The 26,242-nt window shown below is 35.8% G+C and overlaps 1 protein-coding gene across 1 annotated transcript in view; it reads right to left on the bottom strand.

Moving 5' to 3' along the window:
- Positions 1-23,966, bottom strand: part of DACH2 (dachshund family transcription factor 2) — a 631,698-nt gene extending 607,732 nt beyond the window's left edge. Inside the window, exon 1 of the mRNA XM_065900209.1 lies at positions 23,458-23,966. Coding sequence (XP_065756281.1) covers positions 23,458-23,966 — 509 coding nt within the window. The remainder of the gene's footprint in view (positions 1-23,457) is intronic.
- Between the last annotated feature and the right edge of the window lie 2,276 nt (positions 23,967-26,242).

The following is a 26,242-nucleotide window of genomic DNA, read 5'->3' as shown; positions in this document are numbered from 1 at the left end:
TCAATCTTGGAAGCCCATTATTATTTATTTTATCCCATCTCCTTGGTATGCATTTCCTCTCTACTCTAACTCTTCTGACGTTCTATGTCCTAGAGTTTCCTTCTTTCTCATAGTGGAATCTCAGACTTAGATACATACTGGTACCCTCCTGTTCTCAAATTGGAAAAGTTTTGTTAAGTGTTTTCCCAAAAAACATCTAAGTCAAATGGCAAGTTACCTCATTAGTTACTACTGAATAAGAAGTATATATCAACTAAAATATCTTGCAGTTTCTCCCTTATATGGTAAGATTTGAAAGAGAGACCATTAGTAAACCTTTTTCTATACACTCTTATAGTGGTTTATGCCACGGCAGAAATTTAGGAGAAATTTTCCTCTGATAGCATCAATTATAATCTCGAGGTAGTTGACATCTCTGACCATGTTTTCACAATATCCAGTCAGACATCTCACTCTGTTATAATGAAATACCTCTCATTAAATTTTATTGTCATCCTATGTAACCATAATATTTCATTAACTACTGTTAATAAGCTATTCCAAGATCCCTACGTAAATTGAGTTATATAGCAATGAAAATGACATTATAGAAAACATTGTCTGATGACTAGAGGACTCAAATTAAGTACATGTCCATTTTTTTTCCACCATTGCCAGTTTGGCTTTGATAGGACACAATCCTTATAAGACTTGGTGCCTCCATTCGCAAAATGAGATAGTACTAACTTGACAAAGTGTCATGAAAATGTATGTATGAAAAAGGAAATCCATATATGCCCTACAATTTAGATCACCACTATTATTAGGAAAATGTTAATTGACTTATTCTATACCCCTGCCTGGGGTATGGACCCCAATTTGTATGGATTCTCACTATTCCTTTCCCCAATGCGCTTCCTTTGTAATGTTGAATGGAACGTGGTCTTTCATTCTCCTTGAAGTCACAGCAAATTGCATAATTAAATCCTGTGCAGTAGAGATGTAAGATTGTTTCCAGTTTATAGCTCCCTATAAACATCCTACTTAACATTCAACTGCCTGAATTATTTTTTAGATGATTGTTACTACCTGTATTCAAAACACCATTTTATCATTTAAAGGCAGTAGACAAGAGAAACAGAACAATTGTAGGTTCAATGACTCTATTTCCCTCTGAAATATATTTTTCATTATTTGGAATGTTTACTGATAAGTTCAATGAATAACTGACTTGTCAAAATAAACAGATATTCATTATACAGATGACAATCTCTATTCCATTCATAATCAGAGCTTGATGGGAATATATCTGCTACCCCTCAAAAATGCACTAGTATGTATCAGTGATCAAAATGTGCTCTATATTCTAAGCAACCAAATATAGATCATTTCAATTTTCTGTCCCTATATCAAATATCCTTTCCTCAAGTCTGATCCAGTTGGTGCCCCAATTTACAGATGTTTAATTAATGTATTATTTTAGTTAGTACAGAATAGAATAGTCAAAAAGAGCATAGGTTTGCTGTCAGAAAATTCCTGGCTCTCCATTGACTAGCTCTTTTATCTAATTTCCCTTAGCTTCAGCTTTCTCAACTGTAAAAATAGACTAGCAATAGCAAACTTGTACGGTGGTTGTGAGGATTAAATTGGGTAACAAATGGAAAGTCCCAAGCACCGTGTCTGCCTCACAGATGATGCTCAATAAATGGAAATTATTATTATAACTTCAAACCCTATAAAAAGATTGCAGACTGATTTTTTTCTAGGAACTTTAATCTACAAATTTTCATTTAATTACAGTATAGCAGCCATGTCTGTTTGGGTACAGATACATGGTAATGAATGCCATTTAATAAATCAGGTTATGAAACTAATGCTATGGGGCATTAGAAAGTTATTCAAAATTTATTTAATAACCTATATATAGAGAATATGTATGAAAGAAGGCTATATAATGCTCTAAATTGAATAAATATAATTCTGAATGGTTTATTAGAACTGTGAAAAGGAGTGAACTTCAAGAGCTCCTACAAAAAATACAGAAATTAATCACTACCACAAAACTGGTATCAACCAAGGGCAAGATTCTAGAGAACCAGGCATGCCAGAAGGTTAAGTATGCACTGGGTAAGGAATCAGGCCCTTTAGCAAACTAAAAGACATGTTCTTCCTCTGCTTCAGTCACTTAAACTGATTACCTAGAAATTACAGCCTGGGGTTAGGCCTTGTCCCATCTCATTAAGATTCCCTACCACTACACAGTATAAAGGATTAGAGAAAAGAAATAGTCACATGAATGAGAGGAACACTGAGAAAAACTATTGATGGTGCTTCCCTATATTCTTAGGGAATAAAGAAGGTTGCCTCTTACAGGTAGGGTTCACCAGAGGCATATATCCTTCACCACCAGATGATTTACTAAGGTTTGACATATACCAAGTCACCATAAATGGATGGCAAGCTCAGGTTTTCCAAAGATCACTCACCTTCCCAATCATTGAAGAGGAGGAGAAATAAAATGGTAGCACATTAATCTCCCATACTTCCTATTCCTTTAAGTCCTCCTGAGGCATATTACAAGCCCAACTGCTTGTAGTTTGGAATTTTAAGAAAGTGATCTCTTAATTCTGACTATAATGTAACAGTAGATGATAAACTTCTCTGAGTGTTTTTTCAATTCTCAGAGAAGATAAGCTTCCTGTAGAGGGTACCTAATCTCCCATTTGGTGGATAGTCAGCTTGTTTTATGCATCTAGGCCTTAAATGAAGAAAAAATAGTGGAGTTTTAGATTCAAACTGTTTTCTAATTTTCTTGATAATACTTAAAAAGCACTTAATTGCTCCAAACTATGTTTTAAAATCTGCTTCTCATAACCCAAGGATTCTGTAAAGGTGTTTTAAGAGCCCAGGAGATACGGGTAGCACTTGATGTTGTGACTGAGTTTCTCAGTCAACTAAAGCAGATCTCCTGTTAATCTTTTATGTAAAGAATTAAATGATAAATCATAGAAGTACTTATTTTATTATAATAAAATAATAAAAATGAGTTTGGATATCACTATTCTATCATCGTATACAAATTACATGCTGTGGAAAACTTACTAGAAGCCAGGAATTATAAAATCGATTACTACTATTCCCAGATATTCAAACCATTCTTCTTTGGCGCCTTTAAAACCAAAGGAATGTCTGTTAAACTTATTTTTTTAATAAATTTATTTATTTATTTATTTTTGGCTGTGTTGGGTTTTCGTTGCTGTGTGCGGGCTTTCTCTAGTTGTGGCGAGTGGGGGCTACTCTTTGTTGTGGTGCACGGGCTTCTCATTGCAGTGGCTTCTCTTGTTGCAGAGTATGGGCTCTAGGTACGCACACTTCAGTAGTTGTGGCACACGGGCTCAGTAGTTGTGGCTCACAGGCTTTAGAGCACAGGCTCAGTAGTTGTGGCCCATGGGCTTAGTTGCTCCATGGCATGTGGGATCTTCCCGGATCAGGGATCGAACCCGTGTCCCCTGCATTGGCAGGCACGCTCTTAACCACTGTGCCACCAGGGAAGTCCTGATAAACTTACTTAGACTCATTAGAAAACCACAGTGGTGACTAAGGATTAACTCAATCTCAAAAAAGAATGTATTAATAGGGACATATTCAGTTCATTGTTTTTTATCATATGATATGGTAATGCACGACTTTGGCGGGGTGTGAGAAATGTAATAATCATGTTAGTTTCCAAAGGGAAAAGAGAGAAAAAGCTTCATGGGATGGCAATGAAATAAGTTATAAAGGACTCACTATTCACTTCCATAGGCTAACTTAACCCTTCTGAATTCAGTGCAATCCTGAAGGCAGTGGTCTCCTCACTGTAGAAATCTAAATATAAATGGCTGTCCTCTACAGGAATGCATGTGAAATCTCAACAACAAAGTTCAAAAATGTCAACCTTGGAAAGTCCAGTAAGTCAGACTCATTGGCTTCAACTGTCCGGATAAACAGCTTAAACATTTTTCCTCAATAAAAGCAGATAAACTATAGTTTGATGCCTACTCTTAACATGAAAAGATGTTAAATAAATGCCTATATCCAGTTGGCATCAATATAGTAAGGATATGCCACACACCAATAAACAGCAGCTGCTGGTGATCACTGGGTCTTCTCGGTGAACTGAACGAGCACATGCAGGAGAATAAGCTCAATGAGAAATAGTAACAGAATGATAGCACTTTCATGACTTTCAAGAACTTGAGAATATTTATTTGGTACAAATCTGGTACAAAAAAAATTATGTTCTATTTTGTATATCTTTCTTGATATTTTGTTCTCAAATATGTTGGGAAATGGTTTACATTATATGAAGAAAATACCTTGGAGTTCACTGTAATAACCAGCACAAAATTCAAATCAATTAAAGACTATATTAAAAGGACATAAACATTATGATTTCTGACTCTCACAAATGTACCTATAAGAAAGAATTTTAAGAGGCTCTAAAATACCCACAGTAATTTTATTGCTATGGTCTGATTTACTATGTTTTGTTTTACACTATAAGTACTATGTCAATGTATAAAATTTGACATGGTTGCTAAGGAACATTAATAATATTATTTATTATCATTATAGTTATTAATTAACATAATAAGTATTTATCATTGATAAAGAAACGATCTCTATATTGTACAGAATAATTATGGCCACAGCTAATAGGACAATTGTGCTAAAATCTCTTCACAATCAATGTCTGGAAGCAGAAGCACAAAACTGAGAAGGTAAGATCTTGCAAATAAATACCTGGAATGATGCTTGGAGTTTAAACCTAAGTTCCCTAATAGGAGGACTATATTTTTTCTGGGTTTGCATGTCCTGACTTTAATTTTCAGGGAAAAGGGAACTGCTTTTGTTAAACCAGTAATCTGAAAACCTTGTGTATATTCATAATCAATATGCAGTCCCATTCCTTGGCTGATTATCCTCCATGGATTCAAAAAGCAAGCCAACGTCTTCATTGGGTGAGATAATAAAACCCCTAGATCTCTTGAGTTTTCAAGAATGCAGGAAACTTAACACTTGCCTTACTAAGAATTTGAAGTTAATCCAAAAAAAAATGTCATCAGAGGTAGGGAGCTATATTTCCTGCCAAAAGATGACACATGTCAGGTCTATGGATAGTATGTATGAGCCTTCCCATTTCTTTTTGTACCATATATGTAGATTCATCTAGTACACATTACTGTGCCTTCAGTAGTTTCATTGTCAGCTCCCATTTTCTGCTTTCTGCATTCATCCCTCTCCTGATTCAAAACCATCCCTTTAACACATCATTCCTAATTAGATGATTAGTGCTTGGAAGGGCAGGAGATAAGTCATTTGCATAATTTAATCATAAAAGAAGTTAAAGATACAGATTTTGCTGTTCGTTTGTACAATTATCTTCTTCAGCCTGGGGGGGCTGAGATATTAATGTGATTAAACAGTATTTCTGCAAACAGGCAACTGTGTGTCCTCTATTAAAGCAAGGCTGGAAGCAAATGAAAAATTAATTTTAGAAGACAATCAATTTTATCCTACATGACTGTAATAAATAACAGCCCATCTGCAGACAACTCATTAAGCCTTGGGAGGGTACATGTGTCACAAACTCTAAATGACACACAAGGCTGAATTTTCCACGAAAATAGAACTAGTAATAAATGGCCTACCAGCTGCCATATCAGCCTAGAAAGTCAACAGACAGGAATTTCCTAGAAAATGAAGTACATGCAGTGTCACAGTCAACCAGTTAATTTAGTTCTAGCAGCAAAAATTTCTGAAAACTGGTTCATTTTATTCTGAGATTTGCTCTTTTTCTTGTGTTCCGAATGTATGTGTGTGCTCACACATAGTAGTGTGATACCACTTTCACTAAGAAGAGCTAACATTTACTGAGCTCTTATTATGTGCTAAGCACTTTATGTACATGATCTCAATTAATCTTCTTAACCAGCGCAGAAGTTATGTGACTAATAGTATCCCCATTTTTAGATGAAAAAACTGAGGCTTAGATGGTCATACATCTAGAAAGTGTTAGAACAAATGTGGCTGTCTGAGACAGAATAGTAATTCCCTAGGCTTTCATTGTTCAAGAGGAGCTGTCAATCAGAATCAGAAAAATATACCCCTTAGGTATAACAAAAAATTTCCTTAAAATATGAACATTTCCCTAAGTTAAATGCATTTAATTATAATAAATCATAGTTACACTGTCAAAGCAACAAACTGAAAACATTTTGAGTACTTACATCCATGTACTATATTAGGTGCTATGAATGATAAAACAATACATCAGACTGCTTGAAGTTGAGGAATTTGGAAGGTAGTTTTGGGAGGGAGAAAACATATACAGCTTAAAACAATTTATAAAATGAGAAGGAGGAGGAGGTGGAGAAGGGGAGGGGAAAGGGGAAGGAGAAGAAAGGCTATCTGCAGATCAAAGTTCAGAGAAGCAAGAGATCACTGCAGGTGATATAAGAAGTCCTCATAGAGGGAGCTAAGACTTCAGCTAGATCTTTAAAGATGGCTGTTTTCAACAAGACCTTGAGTATTTCTATACTGCAATTCTTCCTGGAAAGGAATCTCAACCTTAACATTTTCTGATTTCAGTTTTCCTAAGCAGTTTACATTACTTTAGTTCACTTCCATTCAGTTTGAACAAACCCGCCAAAGATCCATGCTTGCATAAAATATTCATTTGCAGTTCTAAACTCATCAAATTTGAAATACTGGGCAGGATGAGTAATCACTTGTTCCTTTACTTGGTTTTTGTGGAGTTGATATTAGGGTCCTAGTGCCTAAAATAGTTTTTCCACAACACTTTGCACAGCCTATCCTGATTAAGATAACCCAGTGTCTAGTGTACGCACATGTCTCTTTTCAGTGCTATATAAAGAAGGGAAACGAGATTTTTTTTTAATCAACCCAACAGAGCTAAAATCAAATTTTAACAATGGATTTGCCTTTTTTCCCTAAACAAGAGTCTTAAAAGCAGATGTTACTACATCTGGCTTCCCTTGCTCTTCTCCAGCTGCAGAAATTAAAACTCACTCAGAATCTGTGACACAATCTATTAGTTTGCAAATGCTGACCAAACCTTTCTTCCCAACCACTTTATTAATGTGCCAGGTGAATGGCTGGGCATGCCCCACCAGAAAAACTTTGTTTCCTAGGTAATTAGCAAGGAATTAAGACTGAGATCACCAACTTCTCGGCTTTTCTCTGCTATGATTTCACATGAGAACCTGATTTAAAGCTTAACTATTTCTTCATCATCAAATCTCCAAGGTCACAGAAATCCCAAAAGGAGTCAAAGAGCAGTGAGGAGAAGTAGTGACTACAGCAGGAGCTGTTTAAGTAGATTCCATGTGAGGTTAATAATACATGAATCAGAACAGCAGGTGTTAAGTATATATATTGATTGGGTTTATGCCACTTTGAATACATTATGAACCATCTATAAGTAAAGAACCATGACTATTTCCTAGCTCTGGACCATGCCTAGCAGCTTTGTAGTACTCTGTTTATAAATTACCAATGTGTTGAAATGAAAGTAGGAGCCTAATGTACTCTTCATGAGTATATGACATACTAATAAGATCAACAAACACACATCCTGGGACCAATAATGCTTCTGGTATAAAATCAGTTCATAATAAAATGAAGTACCTCATCTGTTGTAAAATAATGTTAGTTACACATGAAATAAACCAAACATTATTTCAGTTATTTAGAAAAAGTTATTTTTCTTCATATTCTTCAAGACGGCTGAACTGAAGCACAGCATGCCCATGGCAAAACAGGGATTATTAAGTAAATATTCAAATCTTCATAATATAGTTAATGTGGATTATTTTTAAAGAATACATTTGTCAAGTTGATCTCCCTGAGTTCTTAATTCCGATAACTTTAATTTTAAAATTTTAGAAATTAAGTTAGTTTTTTTAACAAAGCAAACTCTAACAGCATTACTATATATACTACAAAATTTGAAGCTCATCAAAACTCCTCTCTTAATCCTTAGGAATTTCAATGAACAATGTACACATAGATGAAATGACCAACGTTCTAGTCTTTCCGTTTTTTTACCTCCTCTCGTCCAAAGATCTTGTTCTCTTTACTTCTGCCACTCATGCCCACGGCCATACCCTAAACCTTGTAATTAGCAATAACTTCAACTCCTCCATATTCTTAATTTCAGGCATCCTACCCTCTAACTACCACTACTTCTTTCTGGTTCACTCCTTCTAGTACTCCAACTCCAAAAATCCTTTGACCTCTTCTTGGAACCTCCAATTCATTGATACCACCATCCTTTCACTGTCTCTCACTTCCTTGAAATCCTCTTTTTTCCTTACTAGTTTAAAGTGTGTTGTCATTCATTATAATCACTTTTTGCATGAACCCTCAACTCTCTTGCACCCTCTGGCTTTGCTATACTCATATGACTTAGCAAAACGACAGTTCTTATTAAATCCAATTATTTGCATTCTTTGCATCAGGATGATGCAGCTTTACATGGTGGAATTAAAACACACAGCCATAGTGACCATTCTGATTTATGACCAAAAATCTCAATGGGCATTTAACGTTGCCTGGCAATCGTACTAAACTTTAAGTAGTTTACTCTCCTACTCATAAAGATGGCTATTTTACATTTTCTCTTTCTCCTCAAATCTCCAAAACCTCCTTTCCAATCCTCATTCTTTTTTTTTTTTTTTTTTTTTTTTTTTTTTTTTTTTTTGTGGTACACGGGCCTCTCACTGTTGTGGCCTCTCCCATTGCGGAGCACAGGCTCTGGACATGCAGGCTCAGCAGCCATGGCTCACGGACCCAGCCGCTTTGCGGCATGTGGGATCTTCCCGGACCAGGGCACGAACCCGTGTCCCCTGCATCGGCAGGCGGACTCTCAACCACTGTGCCACCAGGGAAGCCCCCCAATCCTCATTCTTAACTAATGACTTGTTTCCCACTTCACTGAGCAAATTGAAACAATCAGAAGAGGACTCCCATGGAGTCCCAATACTGGTGCAACCAGAATCTCCACCATCTGTTAATGGAAATGCACTAACCTTGCTCCTACCTAAAGCCAATGCCTCTGCTTGTGCACTAGATCCTATCTGCTATCTCCTATTCAAGAATATCACTTCAGCAATACTCCTCTCTTTCATACAACATCATTTTTTAAAATTTCAACTGGATTATTCCTAGTAGCACATGCTATAACCTCTTGATCCATTCCCCCCTACTCTCAATTTACTCCCTCCCACCTCCAGTTGTTTGCTCTCTTTACAGCAAATCCCTGGAAAGAGTTGTCTATAATTCATCTCCTCCTAATAATCTCTCTTAAACATGTCACTCAGACTTTTCATTCTTATTATCCTGCCAAAATTACTCTCATAAAGCTCACCAATGACTGCAATTGCCATATCCAATGGCCAACGTTCAGTCCTCATGGTTTTTGGCTTATTAGCAGCATTTGATATAGTTGATCACTGCCTCCTTTTTGATACATTTTCTGTGCTTAGCTTTTGGGACACCATTCTCTCTTGGTTTTCCTCCTACCTCCTTGCATGTTCCTTCTAAGGCTTTTGTTGATTCCTCCTCTTTTCTCTATTCTCTTTATGTGGTGAGACCCAGAACTCAGTCCTTGAAACTCTCCTTTTTTCTACTTACAGTCACTCCTGTCCAAAATTTATATTTCCTGTTCAGGTATTTCTTCCAAACACCAGACTTACATCCAATGACTACATCTTTGCTGAAAAGGCTAAAATGTATCTAAAAACTAACACGTATAACACTGAACTCCTGAACTTTTTCTCCAAACCTGCTCCACCTACAGCCTTCCCCTTCACAAATGATGGAAAATTCATCCTTCCAGTTGCTCAGACCAAAATTTTGGAGTTTTCTGTGACTCTTTTCTTTCTCTCATACTCAGTATCTAGTCCATCAGGAAGTTCTATGGGTTTTATTTTCAAAACTCACCCAGAATCTGACCAATTCTTACTATCTCTACTCTACCACAATGGTCTAAACCACCACCATCTCTCTCCTTGTTCACTGCAGTAACATCCTAACTGCTTCTAACCTTGCCCCACTTGAAGCCTATTCTCAACTTAGCAGCCAGAGTGATCCTTTAGAAACCTAGGTCAAATCATGTGATAGCTTTTCTCAAAACTCTGCAGTGACTCCCCATTTCATAAGTCCTCAAAATGTCCTAAAAGGCCCTATATGACCCCCCAACATTACCACTGTGATCTTGTTCCTACTACTCTTCCCCTAGAAGCATTATAAGTTTCATATAACTATGGATGATGCTGATTTAGCATTGAGTGAAAAAAGTCTATATGAGATTAAGTGACCCCCAGAAGTATCATGTTGTAAAGTGATCACCCATCTGTTTATGAAAAATTTAGAAATTTCACAACAAAATTACAAAAATAGACTAAGGATTAGATTAAATGAGCTAATGTATATGAAAGTACTATATAAACTATAAACCAGTATATACATGTAAAGTTTTTTGTTTGTTTGTTTGTTTGTATTTTTCAGTACGCGGGTCTCTCACTGTTGTGGCCTCTCCCCGTTGCAGAGCACAGGCTCCAGACGCGCAGGCTCAGCGGCCATGGCTCACCGGGCCCAGCCGCTCCGCAGCATGTGGGATCTTCCCGGACCGGGACACAAACCCGTGTCCCCTGCATCGGCAGGCAGACTCTCAACCACTGCACCACCAGGGAAGCCCTACATGTAAAGTTTTTTACTATTACACCTAGCTAGTAATTTTAAACTTCCAGATATATTTTCAGGCAGAAGGCATGAAGGAAATATTTAAACTTTACTGTACTTATTAAATACAAAAATGACAAAAATTCCACTTTGATGTTCTTTAATTCAAATTTTAATGTTCATTAAACAATCTTGAAGGCAGTGGTTCAAATTACTCCCTAAAATACAAACTTAGTTACTATTGAATACAATAAAAACTTCACACACATACCCAAAGGCAAAATGTTACCCTTTTTAAAACATTCATACTCAACATGTGTTTCAAAAATGTGCTACTACGGCAAGCTAGAATCAGGCTAACAGACCAGTAATAGTAAGGCAACTTACAGAAGAAGTATAAATGGACACTGCATAAAATATTTTAGAAATTAATGTAACATTTACTAGTGTAGTAAAGGAATATTGTTTTAGTGACAACACATATGCAAATGTTCTATTATGGTTTCAAATGCTACCATCTCACCGCAAATGGAATAACATTTTGCCTTTAGTGTTTTTATCTTTACTTATAGCTAATATTTTTTATCCGTTCTGTTCCTGCTCATGAATCTGCTTAAACTAACCACTAAAATAAAATGAATGCCATTAAAAGAGATCATTCAACAGTGCTATGGAAAGGACTTCATCAGTCCACATTATGCTGCCTTCCTCTAATCTATCATCTAGTTCCTAGTCCATTCAATATTTCCATGAGAAATATTTTCTCATCAAGTTTTCTTCATCCTTATTTAGCTTCATTCTGTTGTCCATGCACAAATGGAGCTACATCAATGCTAACATGACCCAAATTAGAGTCTGCCTATCTTTAAAATCAAGAGCCTTCCTAATTGGACAGAAAACTTTAAATTATTGAGCTCCACTGCCCCTTCTTTGATGGGCACTTTTACATTTTTCCCACTAATACAGGAAAAGGTCTAAAATGCGGAATTTCTTGAGTTGTATTTACATTTAAAAACTGAGAGTCCCTGGGGGGGGGGAACAAAACAATACACAGAAGAGCAGTCATTCAATTCAATGGGACTAAACTGCAAAGAATAAGAAAAGCTTTAGACTGGCAAAATGGGGATTATGTAAACATCATACAACCTGATGAAAAAGAACATGCCCCTAAAATAGCAAAAACCTGTCAGTCTTCTAGTATGATGAGGACCAATCCAAAACAACTGGAAGTGCAAGAAAGCAGCTATGCCAAGTGTACTTGCATCAATTAAGCTCTGGAGCAGTTACTACCTTCTTCAGAGATCACAATGTTCAACATGTGCTCATCGTCAAAATGCCCACTCTTGCAAGACATGATCAGCATCAAGACTATAATGTTCCATTTTTTAAACTGCAAGTGGAATATCGATTAAGTATCCCAATCATAAACACTTCACAAAAATCTGATTTAGTGCTATACTTATCAATGTGTTTTAACCCAAAAGCCATGATTCCTCTGATGTGAACGAATGTTTATTTAACTTATGGAAGATGGTTATTTAGGGGTCCTAAGCACAGGAAAGCATGTTAAAGTCAACAACTGGACTCATGCAGTTTGCCAGGTTTTGATCTGCTAACAGCTATAATGAGTACTGTATCCATTAAGTGGATAAGTCTTTCCATAGACAACATAAGAATAAATTCAAGCAAAATATACTAATTTAGTTAAGCGCTAACTAACATGATCCAGTACACAGTTGTTAGCTATGACAAATAAGTTCTATGTCTGCTTATGCTTTGTTCACTTCAGATGTTTTCTACACGAAGCATTTAATTTCAGATTTAGTTCAACCTTAGCATGTTTCTTGGCTATCTCTCCTTCCCACCAGTGCGTATTTATAAAATGTAAATACAATTTAATAGTAGAATAAAGTAATCAAAATATATTTAGACAGGTAAAGGTACCATAAACATTTTATAATGTACTGCAAAGCCCAATTAATGTTATTTTAATTTTCCACGATTTTACTATTCCTTGCATTAATGTAGGTTAGCTGAGAGTTAACCATGTAACAATAAAACTCTATCTAGGTAATCTGGAGATAAAACAAAAAAGAATTTTGATAGTTCTTAAGATCACTACTCTCCCCTTGAAAAGTAGCCTTGTACAGACTAATAGCAGGAACTTATTTAACATTTGTTCAAATGAAGTGACAAATGGGGTGAATTGGAAATATACAATATATACATATTATATATACGTATATACACACAATACACATGTGTGTGTGTGTGTGTGTGTGTGTGTGTGTGTTCAAACTGAATATTCTAACTGGCTTATAAAATGAGACCAAAAATTTGTGTTCAATGCATAAAATGTACTATGCAGTAAATTTCTTTGTATGAATGAATTCCCCTTTTGTCTTCCTCAAATAAAAACATAAATAGTACTCATAAACCATTTTACAAAATACATTTAGAAGTTTAGCAGATCATATTCTATTTTCAAGGCAACAAATTTAACATTAACATTAAACATTTAATTATACATGTTTACAAGTAATCTTATTTTCCAGTTATTTATGTTTAAATGTAATACATGTAAGGGTCAATGTATTCTGAACAAATAAAAACAAATAACTTTTTCTCATCTGTGTTTTAATTTTTGACACATAATATTGTATAGCACTATAACCAAAGCATATCAAGCTTGAGGATCTATTTAAAACTCGAAAATAAATGAAAGCGAACTTTTTTACATGGGGAAAAAACAAATGTTTTTCTAATCCATAGTTGCACATTCTACTACAAAAACATATGTCTCATAGAATGACTAATTTTATCAATTTTTAAGGACTCATATCCCTTGCAACAAATATATGTCAGAGAAAAGATATTAAAGTCAATTAACTACAGCCATTCTTAAGTGGAAATACCTGTTTTATTCCAAGCTCCTCTTTTTTTTTTTTGATATATCCCATATTTTATTTTTCCAAGCTCCTCTTGATGTATATTTTATTTATAACCTAAGTAATTCCCTACATTCATAAAACTAAAATATTTTATATATCAATAACTGACTATTTTTAGTTGGACCTTTCTGGTATAATTCTAAAGACTAAAAAAAATCTAGTGTTTACTGATATAACATATGAGGCAGATATGAGAAAGGAAATTTAAGAATTATTCAACACTGGATAAGGCAAAAATTTGTAATCTCAAAGATTTCACAATTTAACAAATATAAAAGGGGGATATAAAATATATAAAATATAAAAGCTAAAGACAGCATGATTCTAGAATGTAAGCTCCATGAGAGAAGAGACTGCTTTGTTCACTCTCTTCACCCAGAACAAACACTGCCTGGCACCACAGAATATACTCTATACACACACACGCATGCACACACACACACACATGCACACAATTATGACAAATCTAATCATGAGAGATCAAAATTATTGTGAAGAAGTTTTTGTAATTAAATTCTAATAATTAAGTGGATAGAATGAATTTTCCAAAAGTTTACAGATTAAAGACAATATTGAAATGAAGATACTCACTAGGGTCTAACTTATGCCCTCCAGAGAACTATTTCAGGTGAGCTCCTCTTGAGTTTTTATAATTAAACTTGCTTGGATTGAATTCAAGAGGGGAACCATATCATAAAGCATCTCACCCTATTGTCTGTAGTATTATATAGAGCAAGTCTTCAGTGCCTGAATGTTTATTATCCTTTCAGAAGGATCAAGGCCTAACATATATATATAATAACATTTTATGGATGGTCACATTAAAATTTTTATATCATTTCTGTGAATTTGGTGTGCTTTAATATGGCATTAAACTCAACTTTCTTAAAATAGGTACTGTGTAAATAGCACCTATGTATCCTACTATCAAAATCCATTAAGAGATAGTATAGTCTTACATGATAATTAAGTATGCATTTTAAAAACTGTTTTTACTTCAATAAATCAGGGAGTCTCACAACTGATACATAATGTAGATAATGCATTAACAAATATAATAATAAAATAAATTTATCCAAATATTGTTTCTGATGATATTACTATACTTCTTAGGCAAACAATTGAGAGACAGACTTCTTCCAAAATAACTAAAAGCTCAGAATCTAACATATTGCTGTAAGCTATAATGGTTATAACTGTTAATCCAATACACCTTTTATACAAACCCATAAACACATGAGTGAAAAATAGCACAGATGTTCATCTCTAATGCAATTTCCATTCAATTTCCTAAGTGCGGTCCCTGTGTGCAAACTAGCTTAACATTATGTTTAGCTTGCAAATTCTTTTAATAAATAATGAATGCAATAAAACTAGGAGATCAATGGCAAGCTAAGAAATCTTAAAAAAAAAAGCCTTTTGTGTTCAGGCTGTTGCCCATTTCAAACTTTAATCCAGAGACAGATCAATATTACTTTTTTCTTTTTAACCCATCACATAAATAGTAGATAGACTAAATGTAGCCTAAATGCTGTTAGCAGCTAGCAGTTGTCAACAACCTGATAAGATCATTGGACACAATCGCAACTAAATGTTTTATACCTTAACATACACACTACGTTATACACTATTAACCTGTTTAAAAATAAAAAGGTTATAGAGCAATAAAAATACTGTGGTTCATTATTTTTTAAACTTTCCTGTACTATATATTTTTCCAGTAGTATAATCACAAAGTTTTCACCACTATTTGCTCTAATAAACTAAATAATTGTAATGGGTCAAAATAGTACATGCATAAGAATAGTTTCAACCTTAGGGGTCCTAGATGAAAGGAAATGTTACTCTTCAAAATTAATTACACCGGAAAGAACTAAGCTATTCCTTTAAATGGGGGGGGGGATACTTCATGTGTTGCAATTGGATGTGTCTTGAGATTATCCAAGAAAAAAGTAAATCATTATACTTAAGTATTTCTCTTTCTATTCACAAACTGTAGATAGAAGGAAGGAGAACCCTCTTCTCACTAACTCATTTTTCATAAACGTGCATTCACTGTTTGAAAAAAGATCAAGTCAACTGCCTGGTTTAGTGCTGACATCAAGTAGTATAAATCTAAATAGTTGAGAATCATTTTACGGTAGTAGGTTTGTTTTATTTATTAATTTTTGCCTATCAATAATATTAGAATATCTCCTATGGATTTTCACTAAAAAAAATCAAGAAGTCACTTTCTTTAAAGATACATTTCACTTAAACATTCTAATTTCATATAATAGATTTTGATAGCTTTATATGTATATTTATGAAAATTTTATGGCATGATTACAAATGGTTTTATAATGGAATTAAAATTTTAGGATAAGTGTCTTTTTATAATTGTATACTTTACATAACTACTTCTTAGCTTTTTTTAAAGCACAGCAATTTGTGCGAAGAATTCTGATGAGAGGAATAAATGTGTGTGTGTGTCCATGATTGTATTAATTTAACAAATGTGAATTAGGTGCCTAATATGTATACAATATCAGGCTTACTAAAGTTTTACAGTGAACATTACTGAAGTTAAAGATAACTCCTCAGAAGTTATTATTACAAATCCAAGGTTTTGTTTTATGTGAAAAATTCAGTTTTATTTTAGGGATATCATTACAGGTAGCAATAAATATATCAGTTTGCTCTTTAGCTATATTATATCCAATTTTGCATAAAACAATGTATATTACATCTTATAATCACATTCTCAGCAGAATAATTTCACCAATTCTAAAATATAAATTTATCTTTAGAGAAGGATGTGGCAAGATCTCACCATGAAGACATTCCCATGCTTTAAGCAAAATTTGAAAAAAAAAGTTAACTCTTGTCCATAACTTACTGAACTTCTTTTTAAACTATACTGTAGATCATAGCATGAATCTTAAGCTTCCAAGATTAGCCTAACACTGGAGATAAAAATGTCCTGAAGAATTTGAGACCTCAACGGTATCAGTTAACAATGTTTCCTGTTTTCCTATTCTAATAAAGCTAACAGTAAAATTATGATGAAAGAATACTGTAAAGGCCTGCAAAGAGGAACTACCTCTGAAAGCTGATTTTTAAAAATATATATTCTCCAGAAAGTTAAACAAGAGAAAAACTGAATATCTTTTTTAAAATCTGTATTTTCAAATATCAGAGATTAACTAAAAAGTTATAACACTGATAACATTAAACTCAAAATACTTCACAACAATTAACAGAATTGTTTCTCTCCAAAAACCAAGGCAATGATGCCATGGATGAAATGAAACAAAGTATGATAGTGATGATATTTAATGCAGGTAGGTAATAAATTTCACTAGAGTTATAGAAGTTCCTTTTGGAGTGCATATGTTTTTCTATAGTCTAAGAAATTAAATTATAAAAGTAGCACTTACTGTTATTGAATGATTTGTAATTTACAAATAATTACCCAAAATATAACTAGCTGAGACATACTAAAATGAAATAAACTTTTCTAAGATTTTCAGCACTGCAAAGTGAGGAAATTATAAATACACAATGCACAGGCTGTCTCCTTCTTACTAAAAAGAAATATTAAATCCTGAAGGAGTTCTAAATCCCTTGGTAAGAGTATATTGCAGCTGCATTAAGCCAACAAGAAGGTTATTAGTAAGGATTTAAAAACTAACACCCTTCTGTAATCAATTTGGATACAGCATTATTCTATTTATAGTGACACTTTCAATGTGTCCCAATCATATATTACTAATTCTCATTTTTCCTACCATGATTACATATTAATGTGGAGGCACTATTAAGTAGCTACACTATATTTAGCTTTTAAGATACTGATTTCCACCATTTTGGAAGAGTTAACGTAGCATGAAAATTAAGAATATTTCCCATGAAGAAACTTATGATTGGTTTGTTATTTTTCTCTGATTCCTAAATAAAATAAAATAAATTTAGTTGTTCTAGCAGAAAATGTAAAAAAGGATGCAGCCACTTTAGAAGCTTCAATCTCTTTGACATTGTTGGCAGTGTATGGGAACATTAATGCATCTGTCATGATAACAAGCTAAGAATAACATCTAGACATCAAACCGAGCAGAGAATCCATCTGAAGTGATTCATTCAGATCTGTCTCATTGATTTATTAAACACAGGGCAACATCTGCAGCCTCACAGAGCCGCTTGGTGAAATTAATGCAAGATCAATTCAAATGGAAAAAAGTGTAAAAGAGATAAATCAAAACACAATTTGCATGCAGTTCCACAATCAGGCTTATTGGGTGCAAATGCTCGATTTCCCTTCCAAAGCAAATGTGTTTAAATGTTGTTTTATCTTTTTAAAATTGTGTGATCTGAAGTGACAGTGAAGAGTTTTGCAGGTTGAGATGGTGAAAGGGAAGAAAAGGAGGAAAAAAATGCTACCAAAGACCTTTTGAATATGTAACAAGAATATCATTAATACCTAATTGTTTTCCTTTTGAGGAAAGGTTTGATGTCCTTTCTCTGAAAACATGATCTTTTCAGTTTTTGTCAATTAGGGCAGTTTTAATATATATTTGAGATGTATAGAGTGGATATATCTAAATCATTTGTTTCTTGAAATGCACCAGATAAAGTGCCACTGGAGATATAGATTGCCAACTGAAATATAATATATTATGATTAGGATTTCTCACAATTACAGTTGCCAGCTGGAAGCACTTGTAAAACATCTAGAGATTTCATTAAGACAAAATAAGTTTACTTAAGAAAGCAGCAAACAATTCAGACTTGATATTTTATACAGTTATTTGGGATTTCCTGTATGAAACCATCTAAAACATCAATGTCTGAAGACCATCACTTCTTAATTATTTATTGGCATTCATGTACTATACACTGAGGTTAATATCATATATAAATATCCAAAGATATTCTCCATCATACCATGCATCATTTATTTAATATAATATCCCTCACCCAATAATGAGTGTTTGGGACAAATATGAAATCCAGCTAAAGTATTAGATAAATACAAATATTGTTGGTTATACAGAAGTGTGCATTTAAAATGAATGTACACGTGGAGGTTCTGTGCACTGGCACATGACTAGATTGCTTTAATTATAATCTTGACATCATTCTCTAATAAAAGACAGTGCATTGTTGACTATGTGACTACTTTTAACAGACATGACTATCTCCTCATTATCCCATGAATTAAAATGTCTGCATTTACTGCCCAGATTAATTTCTAAAACCTTTTATCGTTTCCAAAAATGTAAGTCATATAAAATATTAGCCCAGGAAAGTGATGCAAGTTCTTCAAAAATTTGATTTTGCTTAACTTTACTATGAATGAAAATATCAATTTTCAAAGTAAATTGTTATTCTTTATGGATTATGAACTATATTCATCAAGTGTGAATACAAAGCCAAACTCATTGAATGCTTAAAATAATCATATTTCTAGTACTTGAAAGCAGTAGTTTTAAATTGCTGTAAAAGTCAGTATAAGTCACATAAAGTTATTCTAATGTGGAAGCCCATTTATGTTCTGTTCACACAGTCAAAATAACAATAAACCACAACTGGACCATTTAAATTTTTACTTAAAAAAATGAACTTTATTAATTTGAATATATGTTGAATCATGTCTCTAAATGCATTAAAATGTTTTCTTAATCATACATTCTTGTTTCTTTAAGCATCCATTTAACTATATGTAAATGACTGAATAACATTTAATCAGCTGGTCCTCAAATGAAATTAAATGCTGATCATGAAATCTGACAATGTAACTCTTATATAGATAGGTAGATAAAGAGAGATAACACTATAATGTATTGGCTGATTTTTCACATTTACTGAATACCAATTTTTAATTTAATATTTTACTGCCACATTAAACATTGAAGAATTTAGTAAAGAAAATCCATTGCATAAGAGTGAGACTTTTAGACATTTGCTTTCTGACCTGCCTGCACTCTCTGATATTAAAACTCCAAGTTCTCTTGGACAAGAATTAGAAAAAATACTCATGGTGCTTTATCTGCAAAAACAAAGATCTAAAACAAGGTAACAATTTTTCCTATTTGGTTTGGGTCTTTTTATCATTTCTTAATAACCATCAAAATAATCTTCTTTACAATTAATTTCTGAAGCTAAAGGGCATCAAGGAAAAATACTTATATAGCCCTCTGCAACTGCAGTGATGTAAAGCTTGACTTATTTAATAGAACAATGAATAGTCAAGAGTTTTAGTCTTTCTATTCTCTAGTAGCTGAGGCAGGTATTATTTTCCAACTTCTTTTCTGGGATGACAACTTTGAATATTTTGATAATTAGCTAATAAAAGTATTTAATGTAAGAAACTGAGTTCTTTTTGTGGCTTTCAGTACTGTCAAAGAAACGATCATATATGTATTTTACTCATTCATTTTTCTTCAGTGTGCATTAATAAAAACGTGCCCTGAACTAAATCAAAGTGCCACTTAGTGGCAATACCTTAAGGTCTTTGAAAACGACCAATTTGAAAATGGTCTATTTTGTGTGTTCTGGAATAGTGTAGGAAGCATTCCAAATTAAAATACCCTAAATCAGGACTTATACTCTTCCCCAGTTATCTGACAGAGAGGGGGAGAAATGTTTGTTATGTAGGAAAAGAAAATTGCCAATGACACCATTACAAATAGGCCTTCCATTCTACAATACACTATGGAAATTTATCCATCAGGACATGAAGATGAATCTCTTTTCTCAAATAAGAATAGTATGTAGGAGTTTCCACTCGGACTTTTTCCTTGCACTTTTAACTTAAAGTGCTAGGAAGTCATGAGTCCTAAAGACAATCCTCTTTAGCCAAGTCTCCACTGGTACATCACTCATCTTCTTTGGGCATCTCTATAAGCTCTTCTGATCCATCTTTCACTCCCTCTCATGGCATCATTCTGCTCATATCCTACATCTCTTTTCTCTTACTGGATCTGTGTCTCATCTACCTTATTTTGTCTCTCTTGGGTCTCATTCCTACTTACAGCCCTCATCTTTCTTTTCACTGAACAGAAAAGTCATAGAAATAATGTTTACTTAAATACTAATTCACAATTTTATAAAATCATTCAGATGTTGGGAATGATTTAAAGTACACATATCTGTAAATAATGTTACCTCAAGTCATAAGGCATTCATTACAAGCATTATCATATTTTGTAGTTTTTTAACTATGTGATGATGAGGGCATTTTGCAACAAAATTTGGTAATGTTAATTAGTTTTTTTCCAGAAATTGTGAGGGTTTGTTTACTACCTAGAAACTTCAATATAGATGTTTCTAGTAGTTTTCTTCATCTTTATTTATAGATTGAATTCATAGAATATATTTCATAAATTTTTACAATTATATATTGCAACACTTGTAACACAATTATAGAAAATGCATGCAGTAAATAAATACTCATAAAGAAAAAAACACCATAGGAAGCACATGCATCATATCTCAAATATATTTCTTCTTACATTTTTAAGATTTCTCTATCACCTTTATATGTGCACATACACAAAAGCAATCTAAACTCCAAAAAAAGTTGGCATTGTAAATGCTGTGATAAGGATTAAATAAAACTTAACTGAATAAAAATAATAACCTAAAAACACATCATATAACAGGGTCCAAAAATAGTATAAGAACACTTGCCTCTGGATACAGAGAAATTTATCATTTTTTCCTTCAGTAAGTAGCTCTAATAAAAATTAAAGTTTCTATTTACAGAGGAAAGCATCAAAATCACATTAAAATACTAATCTTTTTTTTAATGAAAGTCATAGATTTTGCTCAAGAGTGTGTAAATTAATTATTAAAGAAGGTAGAATTTCCTATGTGTAATCATTGTTCCTCTTTAAGAGTGGGCATTTGTAAGAGAGAGAGAAGAAGGAAGGGGGAAAGGAGGAGAAGGAGGAGAAAAAGAAGATAAAGAGGGAGGAGGAGGAGAGAAGATAGGTTTTCAGGTCTGCGATTGTTTAAATCTTTTCAAATGACAACAAATAAACTAGATGGCCCTCATCTGAAGTCCCTGGTAACCCTCTGAGTTTGTGTATTAGTAGAGTGCTTTGTGGTCAAAATAAAATTTCCTTTCTACTCTTAAAACCTATATTTGCTTATTTTATTGAGGGAGCTGTTATTCTTTGTGTTTTAAGGCCATCCATCTTCCTTAAGAAAATGTGATCTAATAAACCAGGTTTTTAAGCCCCAGATATGAATCAGGTAGGAGTTCTCATATGAACAGGTTTCTGTTTAATTGCTAGAACACAGGATAACACTGCTCAAAGGGAAAAAAAGAAAAACAAAAGGTTCCCTTGTAAGTTCTGTACCATTATCTGATTGTAGCAGTCAGCAACAGTTTGTCTACAAGTTGCCAGTATACTTCAACTATACATAGTAATTTGGATTTTACAACAGATGTGACAACTGAGTTAGTTTTGGTTCATAAACCCAGAGATCTTATGATCTAAAGTTACATTGTAAGAAAGTCTACCTCTGCAGAAGTTTTCTGCAAAATGATCAACAGCAGTGCTATTTTACAATGAAACCCTTTGCCCCCTTTAGCCTGGTGATGGTGGTTTGGCTTGTATGTTAATCACATCTGCCAAATGTGTACTTAGGATCCTAACAGATATTAACAGACTGCGGATGGAATAAATACTAAGACTAATTTACAGGTCTTTAAAAAAATCAAATCATCTTGAATATAGTTTACTTTTCTATTTTTAAAAAACTCAGAAACATTGAATAAAATTTGCTTATGGACATATGCAAATGGCTATTTGTTCTATAATGTACTTCTAAGCTGTGATATGAAGGAGGTACACTTACAACCAGAGAAGCTGGCCATCATCATTTATGGAATCCTCTCTTTGGGGGAATGGGATCCTTCCAACTGTTTGCCTGGGGGGAAGAGCTGAAAGCATCCTCTCTGGAAAACCTGCCAACTTTTACTCCGACCCCCAACCCGGTCCCAGCCCCAGCGTTCATGCCCCACATTGCCCTCTGCAGATGACCCAAAGGGACGATCCCAGGAAAGTGACATCTGTCATCGTTCTTTAAATAAAAAAGGCTCCATCGACTATCCTGTATCGTGTATGGGGAAGCTATGCGCAGCAGGCGTGAGCACTTGTCCTCACGCTCTCTCTCTCTTTCTGTCTGTCTCTCTCTCACACACACACCTAGACACACACACACCATCACCATCACCACCACCACACACCAACGCACTCTTCCAACAAACACACAGGATGGGGAACGAATCACCCTCTGGGATGGATTCTAGACTTCCGACCCTCTGCATCCCCCAAATGCTGTGTTCTGGATTGCCAGCTTAGGAGCCCAGTTTACAGCTCAGCCAGCCCACTCATCCAGAAAGCCCTTGGTGTCCGTGTTCAGGAGAAAAACCTATCCGACCCGTACGGCCACAAAAGAGCAGGAAAGAAAACCAAATAGAGAAATTAACAAGTAACCACAAGCAGCCAGAAAGCCATGCAAGATATGGGAGAAAGGCTGGAAACTTTCAGTACAGGACCGCAAACTGAAGTTTGTGCGGGATTTTCTTAGACCCAAGCCCTGCCACTGAGCTCGGACTAGAAAGGACAGGCAATTAATGAGTCCTTCCAGTCCTCTTTCCTCACCGTCTTACACCGTAAAGAGTACAGCAAGCCAGTTAAGACTCACTCTCTACAAAGTTGGATGAGAATGAGACATGCAGAAGAGGGCAAAGGGGGAAGAGCGAGCCAAGAAACGAGTATCTCACCTGGCATTGGTGCAATCGGTGAACAAAGTTTCAAAGTCTTTCCTGGTGATGAGTTTGCAGCGGTTGACCCCGGGCTGGATGGCCCCCAGCCCGCGGAGGATCCGGACCTGCTCGACAGTACACACCACCGGAGATATGTCCAGTCTCTTCAGCTTGGTGTACACCGTATGCAACCCTCCCACCAGGTGCTTGAGAAAGAGATCAAAGACTTGCGGCAGGCAGATCAGTTCCTGGCCGTCCAACAGGAACGAAGCTACCTTCACCCCATGCATGTCGACCATCCTGCACTCGTTGGTGTTGGTGTTGCCGCTGCCTCCGCTGGCACTACCGACCCCGCCAGCCCCCGCGCTGCCGCTGTGGTTATTAGCCATGAAACTGTTGATCATATTGGGGGTGAGACGAGGAGGCTCTCCAGGAGTCGAGTACAGGGGTTCGGCCCGAAATAAGCCCCCCGCGACGCCTGTGCCGCTGGAAGTTGCAGAGATCACCGGAGGTGCGGAGACGGCCATGGTCATTCAGTCTCAAATCGTTGGTCTTCAGGCCTTCGCTTTCTTGCCCTGTCTCTTCTAGGTCTCCTCCTACTCTCTCCCTCACTCTGTCGCTCTCTCTCTGGCGCGCTTTCGCTTGCTCCCAACTGTTTGCAATTCTACAGTAGTTAGGCTCACGCTCACCCACCACCCAGCAAACCTTAAGCGGCCCAGACCAGTGGCGGCCCGAAACCCCACCCCCACCACACCCCCTCCCGAGACTGGCAGCGCCCCCGAGCCAATGGGTCCCAACCCCTCGGCTCCCGAGCGCGCCGAATGGCTGCAGCCCACGAGGAGGTGGAGACTCCTGGCCTGCCTCCCGACTACCTGAGGCAGCTCAGGGCCAGCGGGTGAATGGGGATGGAGCCCGAGAAGGGGGCGGTGTGGTGCTTCTGCTTCATGCCTAGCAGTCTGACGAGAGAACGTCCAATTATTACGCAGAGCTCTCAAAGTGGCCTAGGATACGAACTCCTCCCCTCTGCGCCCCAAGAGTGTCGAGGTGGGAACACAAAGGGGGATTCCAGACTGTGCCTCGCCCCAATCTGCTGCCACCCCGCACCCGGGTTCAGTCGAGGAAAGAGAGGTGGCAGCTCCAATTCCATTTGCACATTGCTTCCAAACTCTGCGGGAGCTAAGAAATGGCTTCGCCTAGCTTCCAAGAGGATGAGTCCAGTGAGTTCAGAAGTAAACAGTCAGCCTTTCTCCAGCCCATCTAGCGCGCTTGGTGTAAGTTCTCCCACATCCAGTGCACAGAGGAACTAGCGTCCAATATCGCACTCAAATCACAGTCGCGGGTTGCTAACCCGCTCCTATGCACTGACAATCAGCAGGCACAGCGAGCCTGTGAACACTTTGGAAACAGGCAGACTTGGTTTTGGGTGGCGGACGGACGCCTCTTTTTACGGAACTTCCGCCGCTATCCTGGAACAGACTCGGCTTTCTGTGTCGCCATCCCTTAGTTTCAGGATTGCCCTGTCCCATCCTCGGCTAAAATTGATAAGAAAAGTTCCTTTATGTCTCAAGACAGTCATTACAGAATATGAGAGAAGAGCCAGGGTTTGTGCTCTTTAATATTGCATTTTCTTCCCTTGTCTGTGGGCTTGGATGGTTCAGTGGTTAGAGCTCCACGTCCTAAGTGTAGCTCAAGATTCCTCCTTCCCCACTTGTCAAGTGCCCTCAAACGCACTGTAAGAGCTCATAATAAGCAAAATGTCTAGGCATGGTATGTTCCAGGGAAAAGGCATGGTGTTTTCCACACATCATATGGTGGTTAGATCACTAGCAAAGTTGTTTGAAGACTGCTTGTCGACCTTTCAATTCTTAGGTATTTCCTTTCCTGTGCTCCTCTCCTCTAGAGGCTGTTATCCAGAAAGTGAAATCCATGCTTTTGCTTCCTTACAAAAGGTTATCAATGATATAGCTAAGATGTCTCCAATACTCTTACAGAATGTAAATAATTTTAGCAACTTACTGAATTTTACTCAGATCTCCTTGTACTTAGCAGTATCAAAGAGTAGGAATAAGTGGGCTTCTTTTCCCTCCCTTAGTAAGACATAAATGTCCTAAATTGGATTTTTCAGCCTCTCTCTTCAACATCTTTTCTCCTTTTATCATTTCATCAACCAAGTAGTAAGAACTATCCTTTGAGTCACTTTAAAGTTTCAATTTTTAATTGTATGGAGTCAAAATGCTAAGAAGTTATGATGATAGTTGCTTTTGGAATAATGGTGAAAAGTGGCTCTAACATAATGGACTGTAATGGGTGCAGCCACAAAAGGCATTGAATTGTTCTTGCTAGTTTGCTACTGTTGTGGAAAGAAAATAAGAAGGAACAAAAAAGGACAATTGAGAAAGATTATCAGAAAGATTATCAGATTATTATGAAAAGTAGAGATTTTCAGAAAAGAATAGGAAAGCACTAATAGAAATGTTGGTATTTACCAGGTTTTTTAAAGATAAATCCCAAATTGTGTTCAACAAGTGTTTTGACAGAAATGTCTATTAAGCTGTGTGCTGAAATAACTCAACTTTGATAACTGAGTGTGATTGAAATTTCGAGATGAATAAGTTTGACTTTAAAAGGGAAGGTTTTGGGTGTTTTTTTTTTGTTGTTAGAAATTTCTCTAACTGCATTAAAAATCCTAAGGTCAAGCTGTGCTCCCTGTGTATTGCTACACTCACATTATCAAATCCTTTTTATTCGCAGAGTGGTTTGGAGTTTTCAGGAATGGGATGTTGCACAGATGTTTCAATATTTC

This window comes from Phocoena phocoena, chromosome X (genome assembly GCF_963924675.1).
Source record: "Phocoena phocoena chromosome X, mPhoPho1.1, whole genome shotgun sequence".
NCBI classification, from domain to species: Eukaryota; Metazoa; Chordata; class Mammalia; order Artiodactyla; family Phocoenidae; genus Phocoena; species Phocoena phocoena.
The sequence above is the reverse complement of the archived record's forward strand: the minus strand, read 5'-3'. Positions and strand labels throughout refer to the sequence as shown.